The following is an 18,719-nucleotide window of genomic DNA, read 5'->3' on the forward strand; positions in this document are numbered from 1 at the left end:
GCTAGGGCTCTTAAATGGCCTAGTTTTATTGATTTACAGCATCAGTTTGCTTCTTTATCAAGTATTGTTCGATTTGAATCAGTCAGGCTTGAGACAAAACTTTCTTGAGAGGCAAAGATAGACTTTTCGTTGATATTGGTTGATAATTTATCACTTTCTTGGACAGTAGCATTCTTGTTTTTCTGAGCTAAACTTGCTTCTAAAGCTCTACAAACAATGTTGACTTTCTGTTGATCATGATCAAACACTTTTTCAGCAAGAACTTGTTTGATGCTATCGATTGACAAATTCTCTGTCATATTAGCTGACCTTAAGGTAATATTTGTGCACTTGGTGTTGTCTGATGAAAGAACAGATGTTCTTTGATCCAAACCTGCTTCAGGATACTGTTCTCTTTGTCTTTTGGAAGACAAGGTAAACCGAGTTGATTTTCTGTGACGAGATGGTATCGATACTGGCTTTTTCTGAAATGGCGAGATAGGTTGTTTGTGCGCGAATGGCTGTTGAGATGTAGTAGTTGTTTGTCTGGTTTGTTGTGCTTCAAACCCTTTTAAAGACATCTTTTGATTTTGCTTTTTTATCGTATCGCTGCTTCCTACCACGGCATGAGTACTCATATGGTTGCTTGCTTGATCTTCTCGACATTTATAGCTTTTTTTGAATCCAAAAGAAGCAGAGGAGGGATATACAAAAGGATCACCTTGTCTTTGATCAAGACAATGAGTGGGATGAGTGGGTTCTTGGACCGTTAAGAGCTGCATACGGTCAAACGACTGTCTTTCATACGTGGGTGCCAATTGATGATTGCAGTCAAAATTAAGCTTCGGTGTCCAACTGGAAGGAATAATACCTTGATAATACATGGCATCAATCTCAGACATGGTAGGCTCTTTTTGTTTCTCCAGTGCTTCTAGTTGTCTCAGCAAGACTTCTGTTGAATCATTCTTTGTCTCTTTTGGTGCCTGGAACGTTGTTTGATGCGTTTTTTGAGCAGGCATGACTGGTTTTCCTAATGTCTTGCTGGATTTCATGTTGATTGTCGTTTGCGAGGCTTCAAAATGATCAGAGTTTTTGTTTTCATGCAGGCGATGTGTAGCCAGTTGTTTAGAGTAATCTCTTTCTTTTGTTGGATCCAAAGAAAAAATCGCTTTTTGATCCTTGCGTGTGTGGCAGTGGGCCTTATTTCGTATTGAATCTCTTGGTGATAATGCCTTGGTCTTTGTGTCATGTCGACTGTTTTCTTTTCTCGGTAATATGTCTGAAAAATCAGGCTTTTGATCGAGAATTTGGAGTATGGTCATCAACACGGCATTCTTTACAGACCATCCATGCCACATAAGCAAAAGAAAAAAGACCCATTGACTCAAGATGCATTTGGCCAGATGAATGGTCCAGCTAGCAACTATACCGACATAGACACCTACAAGAAAATGATTGAGCACTTCAAATGCTGTTTCTTGAGGAAAGCTGTGTTTGAATACAGACAAATCTTGCTTGGGAAGTGTAGTGTTCATCAAAGAAGAAAAGAAATGGCTCATGAACGATATAAATAGTGTAAAAGTTTCCTGCAAATGACTTGTTTTTTTTAAGAAAAAAAAGGAAGAGAAATGGATCATTTGTTATGGACTGAATTTTATAGTATGGTTTGATAAATTGATTATGCCAAATAGACTATTTTGTCTGTGTAATAAGATTTACAAATTAAAGAGGATTTCTTTTTTTTTTATAAGGAATAATTGAATAAATACTATCATTATCTGGTCTGTGAATGTGTATATCGTGTGCAATAAGTTGTATGAATAAAGTCTTTGGTTAACGGCATAACCCGCATGATAATTTGGATAAAAATCCTCTTGATTTTTTAGTACGAAATTGTGGTTGTTGTTGTGGTTGTGTGTATGTCTGTTGTTGCTGTTGTTGTTGCTGTTGTTGCTGTTGTTGTTGTTGTTGTGATTGATCTTTACGAGCATTGATACCAGAATTATCAACAATCCTTTTATTTGTTGTATGCTGACGAGTAGCTCGTTTAGATAATGTCTATAAATCATGAATATCCTTGTAAAAAAAAAAAAAAAAAATAGACAATAGCTTAATATACCTGCCAACCCTTTCCACTATTGAGTGTCATCCAATCATAAACATCATCATCTTGCTCTCCCATCTTCTCAATCACTTTGTTGAATAAATTACGCAAAAAGTCATAGTCAGGTGTTTCTTCAAAGCCCAATTTACGCACATATTGAAGGTAAATGCCAAACTCCTCTAAAATCAAAGTTAAATCCTACATGTCATCCCATATGCGTATAGCTTACCAGGATAACCATCACAAAGATCTTTAATAGCCGTCGTTTGCTTTTTTTCACCAATCTTTTCATATTTCTGCTTATTTGTAGCAGCCTTAAGACCTTGCCAGGGCAAAGAGCCTCTTAAAAAGTACATAAAGACATGGCCCAAGGATTCAAGATCATCACGGCGTGATTGTTCTATAATCATGAATACTCCGAACATGATAGGGAAAATTAATTCGTACCTCTTCCCAAATGTGTATTGATTGACATGTAACGAGCAGTACCAGATAAACTCTTTCTTTCACGGTAAGGAATATGCTGTCTTGTTTTGGGATCTCTGTACAGTTTAGCCATACCAAAATCAACAATAAAGATTTGGTTTTCGGCTTCTGTACCAGGTTTTCCAACCAAGAAATTGTCTGGTTTAATATCTCGATAAATGAGGTTCTTTTCATGAATTGTTTGCACTCGAGTCAGCTATTGAAGAGTGAGTGAGACTGAAACAAGACAGACTGTATACCATTTGTTTAGCAAGTAAAGCAGTTGTCTTGACACTGAAGCGTCGTCCACACGTATCAAACATATCTTCGAGACTAGGGCCCAACAAGTCAATCACTAGAATGTTATGAAGACCTTCTTGACCAAAATAATAAGCAGTAGGTATACCAACTATAAATAAAGTAAATATTTATCTCAATCGAGGGGTCAATAACTTACTGGAACCAGCCATGATTTTATACGTTCGATATTCGTCTCTTAATTGAGGTGCATCACTTTTTCTAGGCTCAAACTTGATAGCCACAGGTTGATTGTTAAGCAAGTTTATACCTATAAACATTTTAATTTATTTATTTTTTTCGTTTTTCTCTCTCTCTTTCTTTCTTTCTTACCTTCATAGATTATACCAAAACTTCCTTCACCAATTTTCTTTCCTACTTTATAGTGTACACCCACCACATTATGTGAATTACCTGGACTTGCAGCAGCAGCAGATGAAGCAGGCATGATTTCAAACTTTTTATGACGAGATTAAGGAAAAAAAAAAAAGTAAACGGAAAAAAAAAACAACTAGACTGATTTTTTTTCAACCAATAAATGGAATACTGAACACGTTTTTTTATTATTATTATTATTGTGATTTTTTTTTTTATCATGAATGATATTTAATCACTTTTTTTGTTGATAGACCATTGTCCATGTAAATGTGTCACGAATAAAAAGTCACAGATAATCGTTTTAGGAACCAATTCAATCTCGATAGTTCAGGGCAAACCTTTTCCAATTCAATGGTCCTTGTCCGTGTTCCTCCTTGTCTTCTCCTTTTTGTATATGCAACACTATTTTTAGACTATAAATGCACGGTCCCATTTATTTGCAAAACCTTATGTGTAACAGGACAAAAGAGCTAGACTTTGTACAGTCATGGGTGTCTTATTACTTGTACAACAAGATCATCTTTTTTCTTTCTTTGTAAAGATATAAAGAAAGAGCGAGCGAGCGAGAGATCGGATCATTCCGTTATTGCTTAGCTCAAATAAATAAAAAGCTTATATTGAGGATAACATGTATAGAGTTTCTCAACAAGAATTACACAAGCTATATATCGTTCTCAGTACGGCGTAACACAATATATATCTTGTAAAAAAATGACTGAATCATGGGAAGGACAACTTGAAGAAAATCATGGGGCTTATGCCTTTATGTTCGAGAACTTGGAAAGTTTTTATACATAAAAAGACCTAAAAACCTTTTTTCTTTTCTTTTCTTTTCTTCTTCTGTCTTTTTATATATAAAAATGTCACAAGAAAGCTTGTTTAATAATTTTAGTCCAATGTATCATCCTGATATGCAGTTACAATTTGCTCCTTCAGTTCCTCAAAGACAATCAAGACAAGTCCCTATGAACCTATTTCAACAAGAGCCTTTTCAAAATCAACAATGTAAGTAAAATGCACAGACCGTCAAATAAAATGACACTTATTTAGTCCTGCCAGGTTTCCCTGGTCCTAATGCAATGGCTTCCCCACCTTCTTCTACAGCTACAACACCTAAACAACTTCAGACAAAAGCCGAAAGAAGAGCTGAACATAATGCGATTGAAAGAGCTCGTCGCGAAAGTCTCAATGTCAAGTTTCAACAGTTAGCTTTTGCATTGCCTAACCTTCAGAACGATACTCGCCCTTCAAAAAGCACGATTATTGATCGTACACTGGATTTTGTCAAGACTTCTATCCAGAAAGAAGAACGTTATCAGCGTCGTATTAAGGAACTCGAAAAGTTCAATAGTTATCTGTTGTCTGAATCAGACAAACGACTTCAACACAAGAAGTTAAAGAAGAATCGATCTATTAACAGAAGACTCAGTGCTAGTTCATCACCTACCATGGTACCTGATATGATGCCAGGCGTAAGTGAGAGAAAGCGACCTTCTTCATTTGGTATTGATAAAGAAGAAGACGTGGATGATGAAGAGGAAGAAGAAGAGGATGACGAAGACGACGAAGAGGAAGAAGAACAAGACAATTCTGTTGAAAGTACGGATACCAAGCAACAACTTGCTCAACAGAAGCAGCCTATGCCTCAACAGTTCATGTCCAATACGATGGTCAACGGAGTTCAATCTCCTTTTGTTGTGTCACCTTCATCGGCGGCCATGATACCGACTGCGAAACAAGAATTCTGGCCAACACAACAACAACAACAACAACAATCTTTTGAGAACCTGATACAAGGAAACAAAAATGGATCAAACCCGACATTCTTTCAGTTACAACACATGACACACCATAAATCAATGCCAGAAAATGTCCTTTTCTCGGAACAAAACTCTATATTCTATCCTCAACAAAATTCATTCATGATGGAAGGAGAACAATCAAATCATCATTTTATGCACAGACGTTAATTTATTCCTTTCTTTTTCACACACACACACACATACACACACATACACACACATACACACAGATATATGCTCTCCTTTTCTTTTTTACATGATCTTATTGAATGTACATATTTTCTTCTTACGCACTTAGTCACTCTTTCTATTGTTATGATATAGATGTATGCTATATATATAAAAAGCCCTCTTGTTTTAATAAAGTTATTTATTTATATATTTTAGGTCATGCGATATAGCTACGTAAATTTAAATTATATCATAATGAGGCTAAGTTCATTCCCTTTTTACTTGTTGATCTCCGTTTTCCTAAAGAATCTAAATGTGATTTGTCCATCTGTCTTTTTCAACCTCTCTATTCTTTGTTCTCTCCAACGAGGGCCAAGCCTTAGCAAGACTGGGACACAAATGTTGAACAATGTAACCAATAAACCAATGATAGTAAACATCCATCCCACACCAACACCTTCAATACCTGGATCAATGACTGAACTTGCAATAGCACTAAGGTGACATGAGTACATTTATAACTGTGTGACTCTTTACCCTAAAATACAGCGCACCAAGTTGTTTGAAGCAGTTATAGAAGCTCCCTTTCCTGGAAATAAGTCAATCAATAACGACTGGACACAAATCGTCAAAGAAGAATTAGAAAGTCCCACTAGTATCATTAGTCATATTCATAAGCTTCAACTGTCTTACCCAAGAATTGAAGGACAAGAGGAACAGCCAAAGGAGCATTGACTTGTAGACACCAGCCATAAACAATAGGTAAAGCATCCGAAAAGAACAAACTGATCCAACAACTTCTTAATCTTGCTTTATAATGAGACATGTGTTCTGTTTCTTTTGCTGTCTTTCTGAAATCTCTGTCCAACAGTTTTCCCTTGATAAACCCACCAATGATTGTACCTGCACCCATACAAAGATAACAAAACCCAATCTCAAGTTCAGATAACCCATACCGCATAGAGAACTGCTTTGTCGTTGAGGTCATAAAACAGTACATGGACATGTAAATAAACCCACTAAAAATAAGTGATAAGAACACATCAGGTTCTAGCAAGTAAAGAAACGGCGAAAAGAAGTTCATGCGTGGACGAGGACCTCGCGCTTGCTTTTCGGCTTGAATCTTTTCTTTGTCTAGTTTTCCTTGACGACGTGCGATGAACTGAAAAGGTGTAGGATTGGCATAGCCAGAACCATTGCCTACAAGGGCACGTAAAGTCTCGGGTACAAACAAACTGACAAGCACAATTGAAAGTGCGCCAATGATCAGTGTGATCCAAAAGATCCATCTAAGAAGGACAGTCAGTCATATACAGCTATCTCTCTAGTGTCAGTATACCTCCATCCTAAACCTTCGCTAATTATGCCACCTAACAATGGACCAAGTAAAGGACCACTCATCTACATAGATAATCAATAAATCAACTTCTATCGGTAAGACCTACTTGTCCAATCTGATAAACACCAAAATAAGATCCACGTCTGATTGGATAGATGAGCTTGAAATTAACCATAAATTATGTTTTCTGCAATACCTTTCTGAATCAGCAATATCACCCAACACACCTGCGCCAATTGCTATTACAGAACTTGAACCAAATGCCTGTAACATGCGAAACACAAGCAATGCTGCATAATTAGGTGTCAGAGCTAGCCCAATACTGGCACAGCAATAGATAAACACAGTGGATATCAACACGACTCGGCGTCCATAACTATCGGCTATGGTTCCCCAAAATGTAGGTGAAATAGCCTGAAAGACCATGTAGGCAGTCACTGTCAAGTTGACATTTTCTGTAGTTGTTTTGAGGTCCTATTGAACATGAGGATATCATTCCATGATCGATAACTACCTCTTGAATCTGAATCAAACTTGGCAGATATATACTAGCGGTAAGAGGAGAAATCATGGCTGTAAATGCAGTAATAGATAAAATCCTGATTTGTTGTGGTATAGTAAAAATAGTATAAGGTTCTTTTGGTTCTTGTTCTCTTATTTCTTGTGTATCCGATACAGCTAATTCAGGGTCTTTTGAAGCTATCGGTTTATTATTTTCTAATTGTGTTGTCATGATATGCAAATTAAGTAAATAAATAAATAAAAACTCAATAAAACAAAACCAAAAAACAGACCCTTTTTATAAAAAAAATTTCATTTGATAGCACACCAGGAGATTAAGGGAAATCGATTTCCCGCCCGAACCATAGCACCAATCTAAGCAGTTCTCAAGATCAAATGGACACCACTATCAGTCCAGACAGGCTTACTTAATTCGCCTACTTGAAGTCCAAAAGTAGCATCTTCAAAAGGCTTCTGCATTTGACCACGCTCAAAATAACCTAGATCACCACCACGCTTTGCACTAGAACAGTCTGAGAAATGAGTAGCCAATGCTGACAATGTTTCTTGACCTGACTCAATCTTGTGCTGGTATTCCTTCAAGATCTCCAATGCTTCTTCTTTTGTGCGAGTGATGTGTTCTTCTCTCCATGAACTAGGTCGACGAGACTCTTTGCTTTTCACAAGCAAGTGGCTTGCTCTGACTCGCTCAATTTCTCCTGCAACAGCAGGTGCATCCCAGCGGGATTCTTTTGTCACTGTGTTGAAATAGTAGTCTTTGTTGTATGTACGCGAGTGGCGAATAACCCAGTTCTCCGGTAAATCCTACAGAGAGTAATTAATTTTTGTTTTTATTATGCCGCCTTAAGGAAAGAAAACGCGTCAAATAAAAGCGTGTGCTTTTTTTTTAAGAAAATTCTCCTATGTTAACACTTACCATAATAATACGTTCTTGATCTAGAAAAAGAAAGAAGAAAAAAAGAAAACAATAAGTAGCTGATCGTAGGTTTCTATGTTTACTTACTAGTTAAAAGAAAGAAAAAAAAAAAAAGAAAAAAAAAGAAAAGCAGGAGATAATTCTGTAGAAGAGGCGTAAACAAGTCCGGAGGCGGTGCTTGAACTACACGAGTGATCTGGATTCAGGAACAGGCTTTTTCAAAGCCTATGTCAAGTCTGAGAATGTCTAGCCTTTTTCTCTTTATGCGAGGAGCGAATTAGAGAAACTCTTTTTTTTTGAACATAAATTGGTTCAATGAAGAATTCCTGCTAATGATAGGTTACTGTGCTTATTCGAGTTATATATTAACAAAAAAAAGGACTGGGATGAAAGAAAATCAATTTCATGAAGACATAAGTAACGTCTTTGTTTTTGCCTGCTATCTTAACAAATTGCCTCAATATTTTGTATGCCATTTATTTGATATTTGAGATATAGATACTTATATTTAAAACCATGGATAAGATATGTTTATAGTGATTTGTTATAATAGTGTAATGGTATAATGGTGTAATGAAGCATACAACCATGTTTGTCTTGATGCCTGCTAATTTTAATTTTGACTGGTGACTTGCAAAACCATCACAGCGCTTTTTTGGATAGATAAAGATGTTCTTTGTCCATCATCTTATTTATCGCCTTGTCTACTTTCCTGTCCATCGCTTTATTTTTTTTTCTGCCAAGTTCAATCGTATTGTGGAATTTCGTAGTAAAAAAGTAAAGCGATAAACAAAATGATGAACAAAGAAGGTCTTCATTTATTCAAATCTTTTTTCATCGTGTGAAGTAGTTGAAAAAACCTCATGCTCCCTTTGTGTGCATGCTTTTTAATAAAGAAGATGCACCCATTTAAAGAGGTTCAGCTTTCTTCATATGACCAAATGAAATCAATGATACTTGTGCTAAGAGGAGGTAAAATTAACTTTCTCTTTTCTTTTCTTTTTTTATTGAAATGCTTACCGCTATAATCGTTTTGAAAGTGAAATATATGTTGGAAAATGACTGATTTCTTTTCGAATAAACATCAAAGCGGGCAAAGTGTTTCTTGATGATATTAAGGTTGTTCTGCATAGCCTTAGCTAGCCGTTTCTTTTTTTTTTTGTAGATTGAAAGAACTGGAACTTGAACATATTTTTCGCGAGTAAGAGGTCTACAGACGGTATATATATGCTTCGTGATTCTAGGCAATTAAAAATAAAGATAGCATCTATTTTTTTCTTTAAAATTGATTGCCATTTTGGAACGCTCTTGTTGCAATAATTTTTAACATTTGATTTATGCTTACTAGTCTTAATTCAATTTTTGTGTAGTTATAAGTTTTTTTTTTTTTTTGCCTAAGTTTTGGATTTCTAAATCCAAAAACGTTGCCGTTTCCAAGTCGCACAGATGCAAAAATATGAAGCTTGCTTGAAAGAAGAATTCAATTAAGCAATTCAACACGACAATATCAAGCAAAGACATCTTTGTACCACCTTGAAGCAATGGCTTTGTCGTTTGTATTCTCATTAGAAATTAAAAATAGTCAAATGAAGTCGAAAAAAAGAAACTCATTCAACGACAAAAAAATCATCTTGATCAAATTGCTCCCTCTCTCGTTTCTTTTAAGTCATTATGAAGCTTACTTTGTCCTGAATTTTCTGAAAAAAAATCTTATATACGTTTGAGTGACTTTGAGATATCGAAATATCACTTCGAAAGTAAATCTTTACTTGGTGTGTAACCATTTATTACCGGAGTTAACGGAAAAAGCGGCTTTTTATATCTTGAAGGAAGACACTCTAAAAAGAAGTTTAACACGACACGATCAACTCAAATATATGGCTAAAGCGTATCATTCAAATTCGGTGTTGTATGCTTGAGACCAATGGTATATAGGCTCAAATAGAGTCATTGGGGCTCCATTCAACTATAAAAAGGAGAGTCTATTCGAATTCCTTTTCTTGTTGTGTTTACTAATTTTACTGCTGTCATGAAGTTCACTCCATTTGTTCTTTCTGTACTCGCTGGTTCTCAGCTTGCTGCTGCTATTACTCACATCTCTACAACAACCACTACCACCCAGGCTGCTACTAACACTGCTGCTGCTACTCGATTCCGTATATCGCTTCGAGTCGGGACAACTCTATTTGATTCGAGTCCTGTTGCCTGTATCAACATTGGAGATTGTGGTGCTCCTTGCATTGGTTTCTCTACAGAATCAAATCCAATTTATAGTTCTTACAATGCTGAAAAGTGTTCTGATCAAGATGAATTTGTGAGTGCAGCTGTTTTCCCAAAGCAACCGACTGAATTTCTTCCAATTCCTGATTATCTCGTTGTTGCTGGCAGTAGCGCTCACGTTCCATGTGCATGGAGTGGTAGCAGTCCTTCTGACAGTTCAGGATACTTTTATTGTCCTCCTCTTCCTGTTACTACCACTACTACAACCACTACTACAACCACTACTACAACCACTGCTACCGCCGCACCTACTTGTGCAAACAAGAGTACTGTCTATGGTCAAAAGAAAGGCAATGGCTACAAAGAAGACTGTTGTAAGACTGAAGCTGATTGTAAAGACGATTGTATCAAGGGTAAATGCAATGGTCCTTCTAGAAAGACAACTACTGTCAAAAAAACAAAAACAACAGCAACTACTACTAGTAAGTCTGCCACTCCTACGTCAGGCGCTTGCAAGTCTGGCTATAGAGGCAAAAAGAAGGGTAATGGACCCAAGAATGCTTGTTGCTCTACAGAACGCGATTGCAAAGAAGACTGTGTTAAAGGCAAATGTACTTAAATCTGATAATGATACTCTTTAAATTCAATAAACAAATATTTTTTAACACAACGACAAGTCTTGATTATAAGCCGCATCATAGCTCCTGTTGTATGTTAAATAATGATAAAATACTTACTTGTTTTTATACATGTGTTCAATTGATAAAATAAACCAATTATATGTTTCTTTTTGGGTCAGTATTGAAGCGAACAGTATTGAATATCTCGAAATACTAACTTTGATATTCTGAACATATAGATCACTCTAGTCATACTATATTGTTCATTTTATAGAACAATGCATATTTTGATTATCAAAGAAGAACAATATGCCATGTAATTTTGGTTTCTAATAAAGTGTACCTGTCTTTCCTAATCAGTAAAGCGCGCACAAACGCGTAATATAAACGCGTATTAATGTGACGATTGAATTCATTCATTTTTTTTCTCGCCTTTTTTACACTCTTCATGGACGAAGAAGAATACCAGACACTACAGAAAAAAATCCTCCGTACAAAACGAGACTTGAAAAAATGGGAGACAGTATTTGCAGAGAAACATAGTCGACCACCCACTATCAAAGATATTAGCGATAGACCTAACATTGAAAAATTCTATAAAAAATACAACCAGCTCAAGAAAGAATACAAAAAGGAAACGGATGCCCGAATGATTGTATCGCCTCAAAGACGAGGTTCTGTCGAGTATATACGGTCACCTACCCATCGTTCTTCGCCAACTCATCGTTCTTCACCTACACAACGTATACCAGTGACTTTCTCTAGTCAACAGACAGTAGCGAGTCTATCTGAACTAGAAGATATTAAGAGTACAATTAGTGATACTGGTTCTCAACAACAACAATTAGCCGAAGATGAAGCGTTTTGGCTCGGTATATCATCTCAATCATCACAAAATAGTCAACCTCGGCTGATTTTAGGTGGATCACAACCCAACAAGAAAAAGAAAAAGACGGCATTACAAAGAGAACAAGAAATCTTGGGCAGACACTCTTTTCACCGTCGACATCTTCATCATCATCAACAAAAACAAGAAGAAGCAGCAGCAACAGCAGTGGAAAAACAATCGACACCAAGTCCATTATTATCAGATCCTGAAGATGAAGATATGGATGGTATTGAGATTGTAAACCATGTCGTGGATCCTTTTCGTCATTATGATCCTTCTGTATTTCATTGGGAAGATCCTTCATTTTCCATTGGACCTGGGTTCTTTGGTGCAGCTACCAAAGTGACTATGATGTTGGATGATCCTGTCAGAAGAGATCGTGTGCTTCGTAAATTAGAAAAAGGCACATTAGGTGAAGTGTTAGAAGAAAATCAAGCAATGGAAGATGATATAGAAGATGAAATCAGACAGTTTATTGCACAACACCAGGTTGAGAATGATATCAGCGTAGAAATTGAATCACATTTCTATAAAAAGAAACCACTTCAGAAGCGACAGACAAAGATGTTTAAATGTAAGTTTTCATACATTATACAAAGAGGCCAATGGTTAATGCTCTTGTAGTGAAATTTGTTGAAACACGCTAGCATTTATTTTTCTGGCAAATACTCTTTTATCCTGCCTCCTGTATCAATCAATGTCTCTATTAATCTTTCACTATTTAAAAATATATAAGTAAACAAACTTATGATTCCATAATATATATTACTGAGGCAAATATGTTCGATTTGGATAAAACATATAGTCTAGAGAAATACGATCCAAATTAGTGACATTGGACATATAAATGTCTGCAAATTTCCTGATCTTGTTTGCAAAGAAAGAAGGATTTTGATATGTTCGAAATACACTTCCAAAGGATTCGTTAAAGGCTGTCTTGAGTTTATGTCGGACATCTCTTCTTTCTTGTCTCCATTCAGATATCAAGGATTCAAGGCCGTCCGTTTGGTTGTATTCTTTGCGACATGATTGAGCTTCATTCAAGAGTCTTTCTAGACGAAGAAGCCATGAAAGAGAGTGTCTATAATCCGGATGGTTTCTGATCTCAATCTCTTTCGCTAGTTCATGAATAATAGCACCCTATTAGAGACAATGAATCATGATATCACCATGGCTCTACTTACTGTACGCCAGCCATGTTGTATGGAAGCATCTGCTAGATCAGAAAAGACATGATCACCAAAATAAAGTACTTTTTGGCTTGGAAATGGTTAGAAAAAAAAGTATAGAGTGATATGACTTACCCTGACCAACCTGTCAATTTTGCAAAGTCATGAATATTTCCAGCTTGATAAGCTTCTCCTTGTTGAAATGTATTGACTGCATCCCAATTAGGCTCATTGACTTTTCTAAAGGGCCGACGACTTTTATAGAATTCAGGCTTTCTGGCAGAAACAACCACACAATCAAACAAGTCGCGCCAATCATCACTTGACATCAAATAGCTCATGCCCTTGTCAATAAATGCATAAGTACTATTCGTTAATAAGAATGTCTTTTTGCCTTGCTTGCGAAGGTGTTCTAGATAGCCTACAAGCTTTGGGGCTCGTTCAAGGTAGAGGGACATGTCTTGCATGACTTCCATATGGAGTGTACCACCTATACCGTGAGCACCAGTGTGAAGAATACGTGCAGCTGTGCTCACATCATCAGACAAGTAGCGAGGATGAAAACTATTCAAAAGTCAGTCTATTTTCATGCCATGATTTTTTTTACCTCATATTGTGATCCTGGAAATACTGAACGAGATCACTTAACAGTGTTGCTTGTGGTATGGAGAACAAGTCACTCAACTGAAACATGTTGGTTTTCAAGTACTCGGGTGTAATGTGCCTTCCTTTATGCAACTCAACCACTTGATTTAGATCTTTAATGGGTGTCCTACCAGCTTGGAAGTGTGTCAATACAAGATGCTCCTACGAATCGCATTTACCATGGACTGTATTTAGTTGAATATTGGCCATATTATCTATTTTCATCAACCAACCATTGTTGAAATCTAACAATAAATTCCCACATACATTTACACATAATGACATACCATAATGTAGTCCACGGATAGCAAAATTAGGGTCAAAAGTAAAGCCTTTGATTTGTTTAGGATACTTGAGTATATCCACAACAATATCTCGTAATGAATTATAAATAGTCAATGATAAATTATCAGTGTAATTTGCTAATGTATACTAGAAAATCAATGTTAGGCTGTCATTAGACTGTTTACTTGCATCATAATCAAAACCATAGACACCAATATTGTTCAAATTTAATTCATTATTGATAAAACTATCCAAGTTAAACAAAGTCATGAACATACAATACATACACTTCTTTAGGTGATGTGAGTCCTAAACTATAGAGAATGTCTTTTTTATCAACATGACTACTTAAATAAAGAACAGTCGCCTTGTCTTTTTTAGCTGCATGGATATGCTGATATTTTTTCTTTTCATATTCTCTGCGTAAGAAATCAACAATGCGTACATCTGTTGTATGATAACTTCTTTTCAATACACCAAGTCGGAACATTTTATTAGAGAAAAGAAGAAGAAAAAAAAGAAATTTTCTTTTATATATATATATATATATATATTATCTTTGTCTTTTACTGCTACTGCTACTGCCATGAGCCTCTTCATGATCTCTTTTTCTTTTTTCTTGTGTACGATATCCCGGAGTCCATGTTTCTGTGAGTGAAGGGTTTCCTTCTTGTTGTACGCTGGATAAAATGGAACTCAAGAAATGATGACTGAGACTCAAGATTTGAATAATTCTGGATGTTCTTAATATCTGTGCTAATTGTTGTTGTTGGTGTCGATATTCAATCTAAATAAACGTGAGTTCTACTTATTTGGTCCTCTTTTTACTTACCGTGGATTCATCCCTTGTCAATGTCTGACTCACTTCTCTTAAATAAGGTGATAATAAACTGAACAAAGCAGCCAATTCGTTTAGAATCAATCCTACTTGTGCTGACTGATTGGGTTGCTGTGCTAATAATTCTCTTGATTCTTGAATGGCTGGTAATGAAGTAGGTCTTGGGTTATGTTGATGTCGATGTATTTCAGCTAAAGAATGAATGAGCATACATCACACTTGGGCTTTGGTGTTATATTACTTTCATCCAAAGGCGTTTGTAGTAATGTTCTGATCTCTCTTATATAAGCCAATGTTCGAGATAATCGCATATCCAAAGAAGACTAAATACATAAGTAAAATAAAGAGATAGAGATAGAGAGAGAGAAATGCTTACAGGAATTGGAAATGCTGGTATGTTATTTCGATTCTCTTGTGCTCTAGTTCTTCTAGAATCAAATCGATGAGAATTCAGTGTTTGAAAAATACTCTAAAAAAAAAGAAGTCATTAATCAATGACAAGCTATTGTTTGATAAATTTACAGGTCGAGAAGAAAAAGCAGATCTATCAGGTGGTGAAAAAGGACTATTTTGTATAGGTACTGAAGGCGTAAACCTATTCAATAATGGCTATACACACAGATATTTAGCTCAAATGTTGAATTATTCTTATACTCACTGTTCTTGTTTCAGACAAAGTAATGACCGTATATCCATCGTGTCTTCTTCTGTTTGTTGTCATTCTTGGTTCATCTATCAAGGTCAATCTTGTTTATGCAAAAAAAAAAAAAAAAATCAATCAATCAATCCTAGTTTACCATCTTCAGGATGAATAGGTGCGTTTAAAGGACGAACAACCAGGTGAACTACTTTACCATCATCCAAGTTTTCTAGGCAGACTTTTGAGCAAAGAATAATTATAGATCCTATCCTACCATAGTCTAACAAGTTCTTATCGTCTTTTAAAACTTTGCCTTGAAAAATAAGGCGTTGTCGTAAACTATCAACGTGAAATACAACTTGTATTCTACTCTTGAGTTCAAGTACAGAAGCATTTCGAGGTAAAGAGACTGATTTTATTTGTTGTTCAAGTGACTTTATAGATAGTTCAATAGATCTGTTCTCAGTGTTGTTCATGGCAAGTGTTGAAGAAGCGAGACTTTATTTTTTAGTGTATGCTTTTTTATTTGAGGGTCCGGTAATGTCCGGATCAGAAGTATCCAGTTATTATGCGACATTTGTTTCAATGCATTGTATTCATGCTTAAAAAGAGTAATGAATATGTTTATAATGAAACAATCAATAGACTCCATGCATGATAAGTTAACTGCATAAATTCATTACTCTCACTTTCTTTTTCTCGGACATCAGCACGGAAATATACATAAAACAGTAGTACAAATTACATATACACTTTATGATTAACAGAGTAGCCGCAAACTGGCTTTTCTTAAAATAAAGTCTTATAGATCTTTATACACACAGTCAAACTTTTTTCAATCCTTTTTTCGCATAGAAAGCCACAAACTGTCATTACCGAATGATCCACGCCGTTCTTGATAGTCTTGTTAAGACAGTCCTTGAGACAGTTTGCCAATTTGGCAAATTCGTCACTGGGCTTGGCTCGTAGCGGCTTACGTTTCATGAAAAACACTAGCTGGCTAAGATGTTTGTCACATGTATAAATGCTAAAGTCCCTCTTGCGCCCCTGTCTATCTGGATTATTCTTTCATTTGAGCTGCTTACAACTACATTGACTTCACAACTCCCAAGATTAGTTATCAACAACAAAACATGTTGATTATTGGGTTATCCTTCAGTAAAGATAGTCGAATCATTAGGAAAATAAGCAGCCAAGAGCGGCAATAAGGTATCTTTGACAAATATATCTTCATTGATACTATATCAATAGGCACAGTATGCCTTTAGCCTATCAGTACAGAAATTAATGACGCTATTGATTAGTTCTCTTTGTCTTTTCAATAATCCGTCACTTACATGTTTCTTTAAGCGTCTTGATAACGACATGCTTTGTCACTGTTATCATTTCGTATCCAAGACTTCGAGATTTTCTTGCCATTATCGCTGCTTGTTTGTTCAACCTGAACTAAAAGTTGTAAATAAAATGCATAAAACAATGGCGAACACTCCCTCTACTTTAGAGTTCACTCTAAAAATCAACCACTTCTGCATAAGTATATATTTGAAAAAAAGAGTGAAAGAAGAAGAAGATTATTTTTAATTGACAATTTTATAACAATAAATAGGTTCCTTATTGTTTATTACATAGCGAAACCAGTAAATTATCAAGTAAATTTGAAAATAAATGATTTACTTGTATAAAGAAAGAGCATTTCAGAACAAAATGAAAAGCTGTAATTGTATCTTCAAAATCTGTGCATTGATGCTTCTTTAAGAAGTAGAATAGACGGAATGTTCGTCATAAAAATAAAGGAAATTGTCTAGAAAAATTTCGCTTTATGACAATACATCAATCTTCACAGCTGAGATATTTGATTTTCAATCAAGGAATACATCTTCCCCTCTTTCCCAAAAATCATGATTACCTCGGGAAGACGTCTTTCCTGATTAAACATCAGCTAGTAATTTGACTTTTGGCACTGCGGCTTTTGATTGACAATCAGTGGTTGAACCCATATGCAGTGATCCTAATCGTATTGTTCAGTAACCATCAACCTCCTTGTTCTCCATCATCTTTTTGTTTTCTCTGCACCTTGAGAAAGTAGTGTTAGCTTTAACATTCATAGTGGAATAAGCATGTTCTGGAAATTCCACAAGAGCGACTAAAATCCTATTCAACCAGCGACCTATATGACACAAACTTCACTCCTTGAATGTCTTTTGTCTGCATTCAATTTTTATTCATTTTTTCTCTTTGTCTTTTACTTTGTTATTATGACTGCTGAATCCTTTCCTCTCGGTTACTTTTATATTATCTCTAAACTTAACGGACTTGCCGTAGACCTTGACCTGTCTGAACCACCTACCGTAAGAAATCAAACTATTGATCTCGGATAAAAAAAAAAGAAGAAAAACTAACTTCCAGCATAGGCTGGTACAAAACTTATTACTGTTACCAAGAAAGAAAGCAAGCCTGAACGCGACAGTCAACTTTGGATCCATCAAAATGGTATAACAAAATTTCAAAATTTAATGTACTCATTTATTTTAAGGTTTTTTGACAAACAAACTGAGTGGTCTTGTCATGGATATCGGAAAATCCAAAAAGTTCATTGGTAAGTCCAATAAGATCAGATGCTCGTTGCTCATGGCTGATAGACATCTTTACTGGTCATCAACATCTTTATGTTGATGTCATGAAGCAAGAAGAAGACGTAAGTAGTTTCTAGTAAATCTATTTTTTTTCGGAACCAAGACCGAAAGTAACACAAATTTCTAAAAGGCAAATGATCAACGCTTTGGCTATGATCCTAAACATGGCTATATCTATACTCTGCTTGAGCCTGACCAAGTAGTTGATATTCGCAAGAAGCAAGTAGAAGAAGGGGGTACCATGATGATCTATGAAAAGAACCCAGTACTTGAAGAAGGCCTGAACCAACTCTGGACACTTCAGCTGGCTGATCCTCCTGTCGTCTTGGACTCTTCTGATGATGATGAAGACGACAGTAAGCGTGCTCGTTTCACTGCCTGGTTTGGCAGTTGGTTCGGATGGGACGATAAGAAGCGCGAAGTCTTGCAAGAAAAAGATCTGGAAAAAGCACATGAAAAAGTGTACAAGAAGAACAAGTCTCATTTGAGTTATGAGATTATTGCTGGTGCTGTTGCTGTCCAGGCAGTCAAGATGTACATGGATCAACAAGAAGCTAATGGCGAAGAAGTTCGTTTTAAGGGAGCCAAGGAAATCATTGCGGCCTTTGCTGCTAAAGAAATGGTCAAGATGTTTATGGAGCGCGGTACAGATGATGACGATGATGACGATGACGAAGAACAAAAGGTAAAGAAGCAAACCTTACTTCAAAAGATGGCATCTTCTGCTGCTGTCAACTATTTCGAAACCAAATGTAAATAAACTTTGAGTATTTGAAGTTACTCCAATGCAAAGTGGACTTTGAATAC

The 18,719-nt window shown here is 36.0% G+C and overlaps 11 protein-coding genes across 11 annotated transcripts; 5 read left to right on the forward strand and 6 right to left on the reverse strand.

Annotated features, from left to right (window-relative positions):
• Window positions 1–41: 41 nt before the first annotated feature.
• Window positions 42–1,538, reverse strand: B0P05DRAFT_584222 (uncharacterized protein; the record flags this gene model as incomplete). The annotated part of the gene is made up of 1 exon (XM_051582332.1): window positions 42–1,538. The coding sequence occupies one exon, from the start codon at window positions 1,536–1,538 to the stop codon at window positions 42–44; it is 1,497 nt and encodes a 498-aa protein (XP_051438197.1).
• Window positions 1,539–1,626: 88 nt separating this feature from the next.
• B0P05DRAFT_634782 (kinase-like domain-containing protein) lies at window positions 1,627–3,362 on the reverse strand. Its single transcript, XM_051583563.1, has 7 exons — window positions 3,179–3,362; window positions 3,006–3,116; window positions 2,809–2,957; window positions 2,531–2,765; window positions 2,313–2,483; window positions 2,099–2,262; window positions 1,627–2,037 (listed from the first exon to the last, which is right to left on the reverse strand). The coding sequence occupies exons 1-7, from the start codon at window positions 3,291–3,293 to the stop codon at window positions 1,813–1,815; spliced, it is 1,170 nt and encodes a 389-aa protein (XP_051438198.1). The 5' UTR covers window positions 3,294–3,362; the 3' UTR covers window positions 1,627–1,812.
• A 714-nt stretch (window positions 3,363–4,076) lies between these two features.
• Window positions 4,077–5,258, forward strand: B0P05DRAFT_528808 (uncharacterized protein). Its single transcript, XM_051576676.1, has 2 exons — window positions 4,077–4,228; window positions 4,274–5,258. Exons 1-2 carry the CDS (start codon window positions 4,084–4,086, stop codon window positions 5,191–5,193), a joined length of 1,065 nt encoding a protein of 354 aa, XP_051438199.1. The 5' UTR covers window positions 4,077–4,083; the 3' UTR covers window positions 5,194–5,258.
• A 216-nt stretch (window positions 5,259–5,474) lies between these two features.
• Window positions 5,475–7,106, reverse strand: B0P05DRAFT_463641 (major facilitator superfamily domain-containing protein; the record flags this gene model as incomplete). Its single annotated transcript, XM_051574175.1, has 7 exons — window positions 5,475–5,691; window positions 5,734–5,848; window positions 5,890–6,485; window positions 6,536–6,597; window positions 6,642–6,678; window positions 6,732–7,009; window positions 7,050–7,106. The coding sequence occupies 7 exons, from the start codon at window positions 7,104–7,106 to the stop codon at window positions 5,475–5,477; spliced, it is 1,362 nt and encodes a 453-aa protein (XP_051438200.1).
• Window positions 6,913–8,054, reverse strand: B0P05DRAFT_528831 (peptidyl-prolyl cis-trans isomerase pin1). Its single transcript, XM_051576677.1, has 3 exons — window positions 7,975–8,054; window positions 6,997–7,862; window positions 6,913–6,935 (listed from the first exon to the last, which is right to left on the reverse strand). Coding segments are annotated over exons 1-2 (453 nt in total). The 5' UTR covers window positions 7,977–8,054; the 3' UTR covers window positions 6,913–6,935; window positions 6,997–7,411.
• A 1,732-nt stretch (window positions 8,055–9,786) lies between these two features.
• On the forward strand, window positions 9,787–10,925 carry B0P05DRAFT_528835 (uncharacterized protein). Its single transcript, XM_051576678.1, has one exon. It carries the CDS (start codon window positions 10,003–10,005, stop codon window positions 10,810–10,812), a length of 810 nt encoding a protein of 269 aa, XP_051438202.1. The 5' UTR covers window positions 9,787–10,002; the 3' UTR covers window positions 10,813–10,925.
• Window positions 10,926–11,261: 336 nt separating this feature from the next.
• On the forward strand, window positions 11,262–12,349 carry B0P05DRAFT_584228 (uncharacterized protein; the record flags this gene model as incomplete). The annotated part of the gene is made up of 2 exons (XM_051582333.1): window positions 11,262–12,276; window positions 12,327–12,349. 2 exons carry the CDS (start codon window positions 11,262–11,264, stop codon window positions 12,347–12,349), a joined length of 1,038 nt encoding a protein of 345 aa, XP_051438203.1.
• Window positions 12,350–12,352: 3 nt separating this feature from the next.
• B0P05DRAFT_463762 (HAD-superfamily hydrolase) lies at window positions 12,353–13,846 on the reverse strand (the record flags this gene model as incomplete). Its single annotated transcript, XM_051574184.1, has 7 exons — window positions 12,353–12,419; window positions 12,472–12,842; window positions 12,887–12,962; window positions 13,007–13,435; window positions 13,479–13,650; window positions 13,696–13,761; window positions 13,804–13,846. Coding segments are annotated over 7 exons (1,224 nt in total), but the record flags the coding sequence as incomplete, so codon positions are not given.
• Window positions 13,847–14,336: 490 nt separating this feature from the next.
• Window positions 14,337–15,757, reverse strand: B0P05DRAFT_528853 (uncharacterized protein; the record flags this gene model as incomplete). The annotated part of the gene is made up of 7 exons (XM_051576679.1): window positions 14,337–14,830; window positions 14,881–14,962; window positions 15,016–15,108; window positions 15,162–15,248; window positions 15,298–15,371; window positions 15,437–15,508; window positions 15,554–15,757. Coding segments are annotated over 7 exons (833 nt in total), but the record flags the coding sequence as incomplete, so codon positions are not given.
• Window positions 15,758–16,394: 637 nt separating this feature from the next.
• B0P05DRAFT_300017 (uncharacterized protein) lies at window positions 16,395–16,909 on the forward strand. Its single transcript, XM_051573472.1, has 2 exons — window positions 16,395–16,488; window positions 16,531–16,909. Exon 2 carries the CDS (start codon window positions 16,567–16,569, stop codon window positions 16,858–16,860), a length of 294 nt encoding a protein of 97 aa, XP_051438206.1. The 5' UTR covers window positions 16,395–16,488; window positions 16,531–16,566; the 3' UTR covers window positions 16,861–16,909.
• A 625-nt stretch (window positions 16,910–17,534) lies between these two features.
• B0P05DRAFT_463487 (uncharacterized protein) lies at window positions 17,535–18,672 on the forward strand (the record flags this gene model as incomplete). The annotated part of the gene is made up of 5 exons (XM_051574168.1): window positions 17,535–17,627; window positions 17,691–17,769; window positions 17,813–17,875; window positions 17,919–17,974; window positions 18,043–18,672. 5 exons carry the CDS (start codon window positions 17,535–17,537, stop codon window positions 18,670–18,672), a joined length of 921 nt encoding a protein of 306 aa, XP_051438207.1.
• Window positions 18,673–18,719: the final 47 nt, after the last annotated feature.

The sequence above is a fragment of the Gilbertella persicaria genome (assembly GCF_025201335.1).
Source record: "Gilbertella persicaria strain CBS 190.32 chromosome Unknown B0P05scaffold_6, whole genome shotgun sequence".
NCBI classification, from domain to species: domain Eukaryota; kingdom Fungi; phylum Mucoromycota; class Mucoromycetes; order Mucorales; family Choanephoraceae; genus Gilbertella; species Gilbertella persicaria.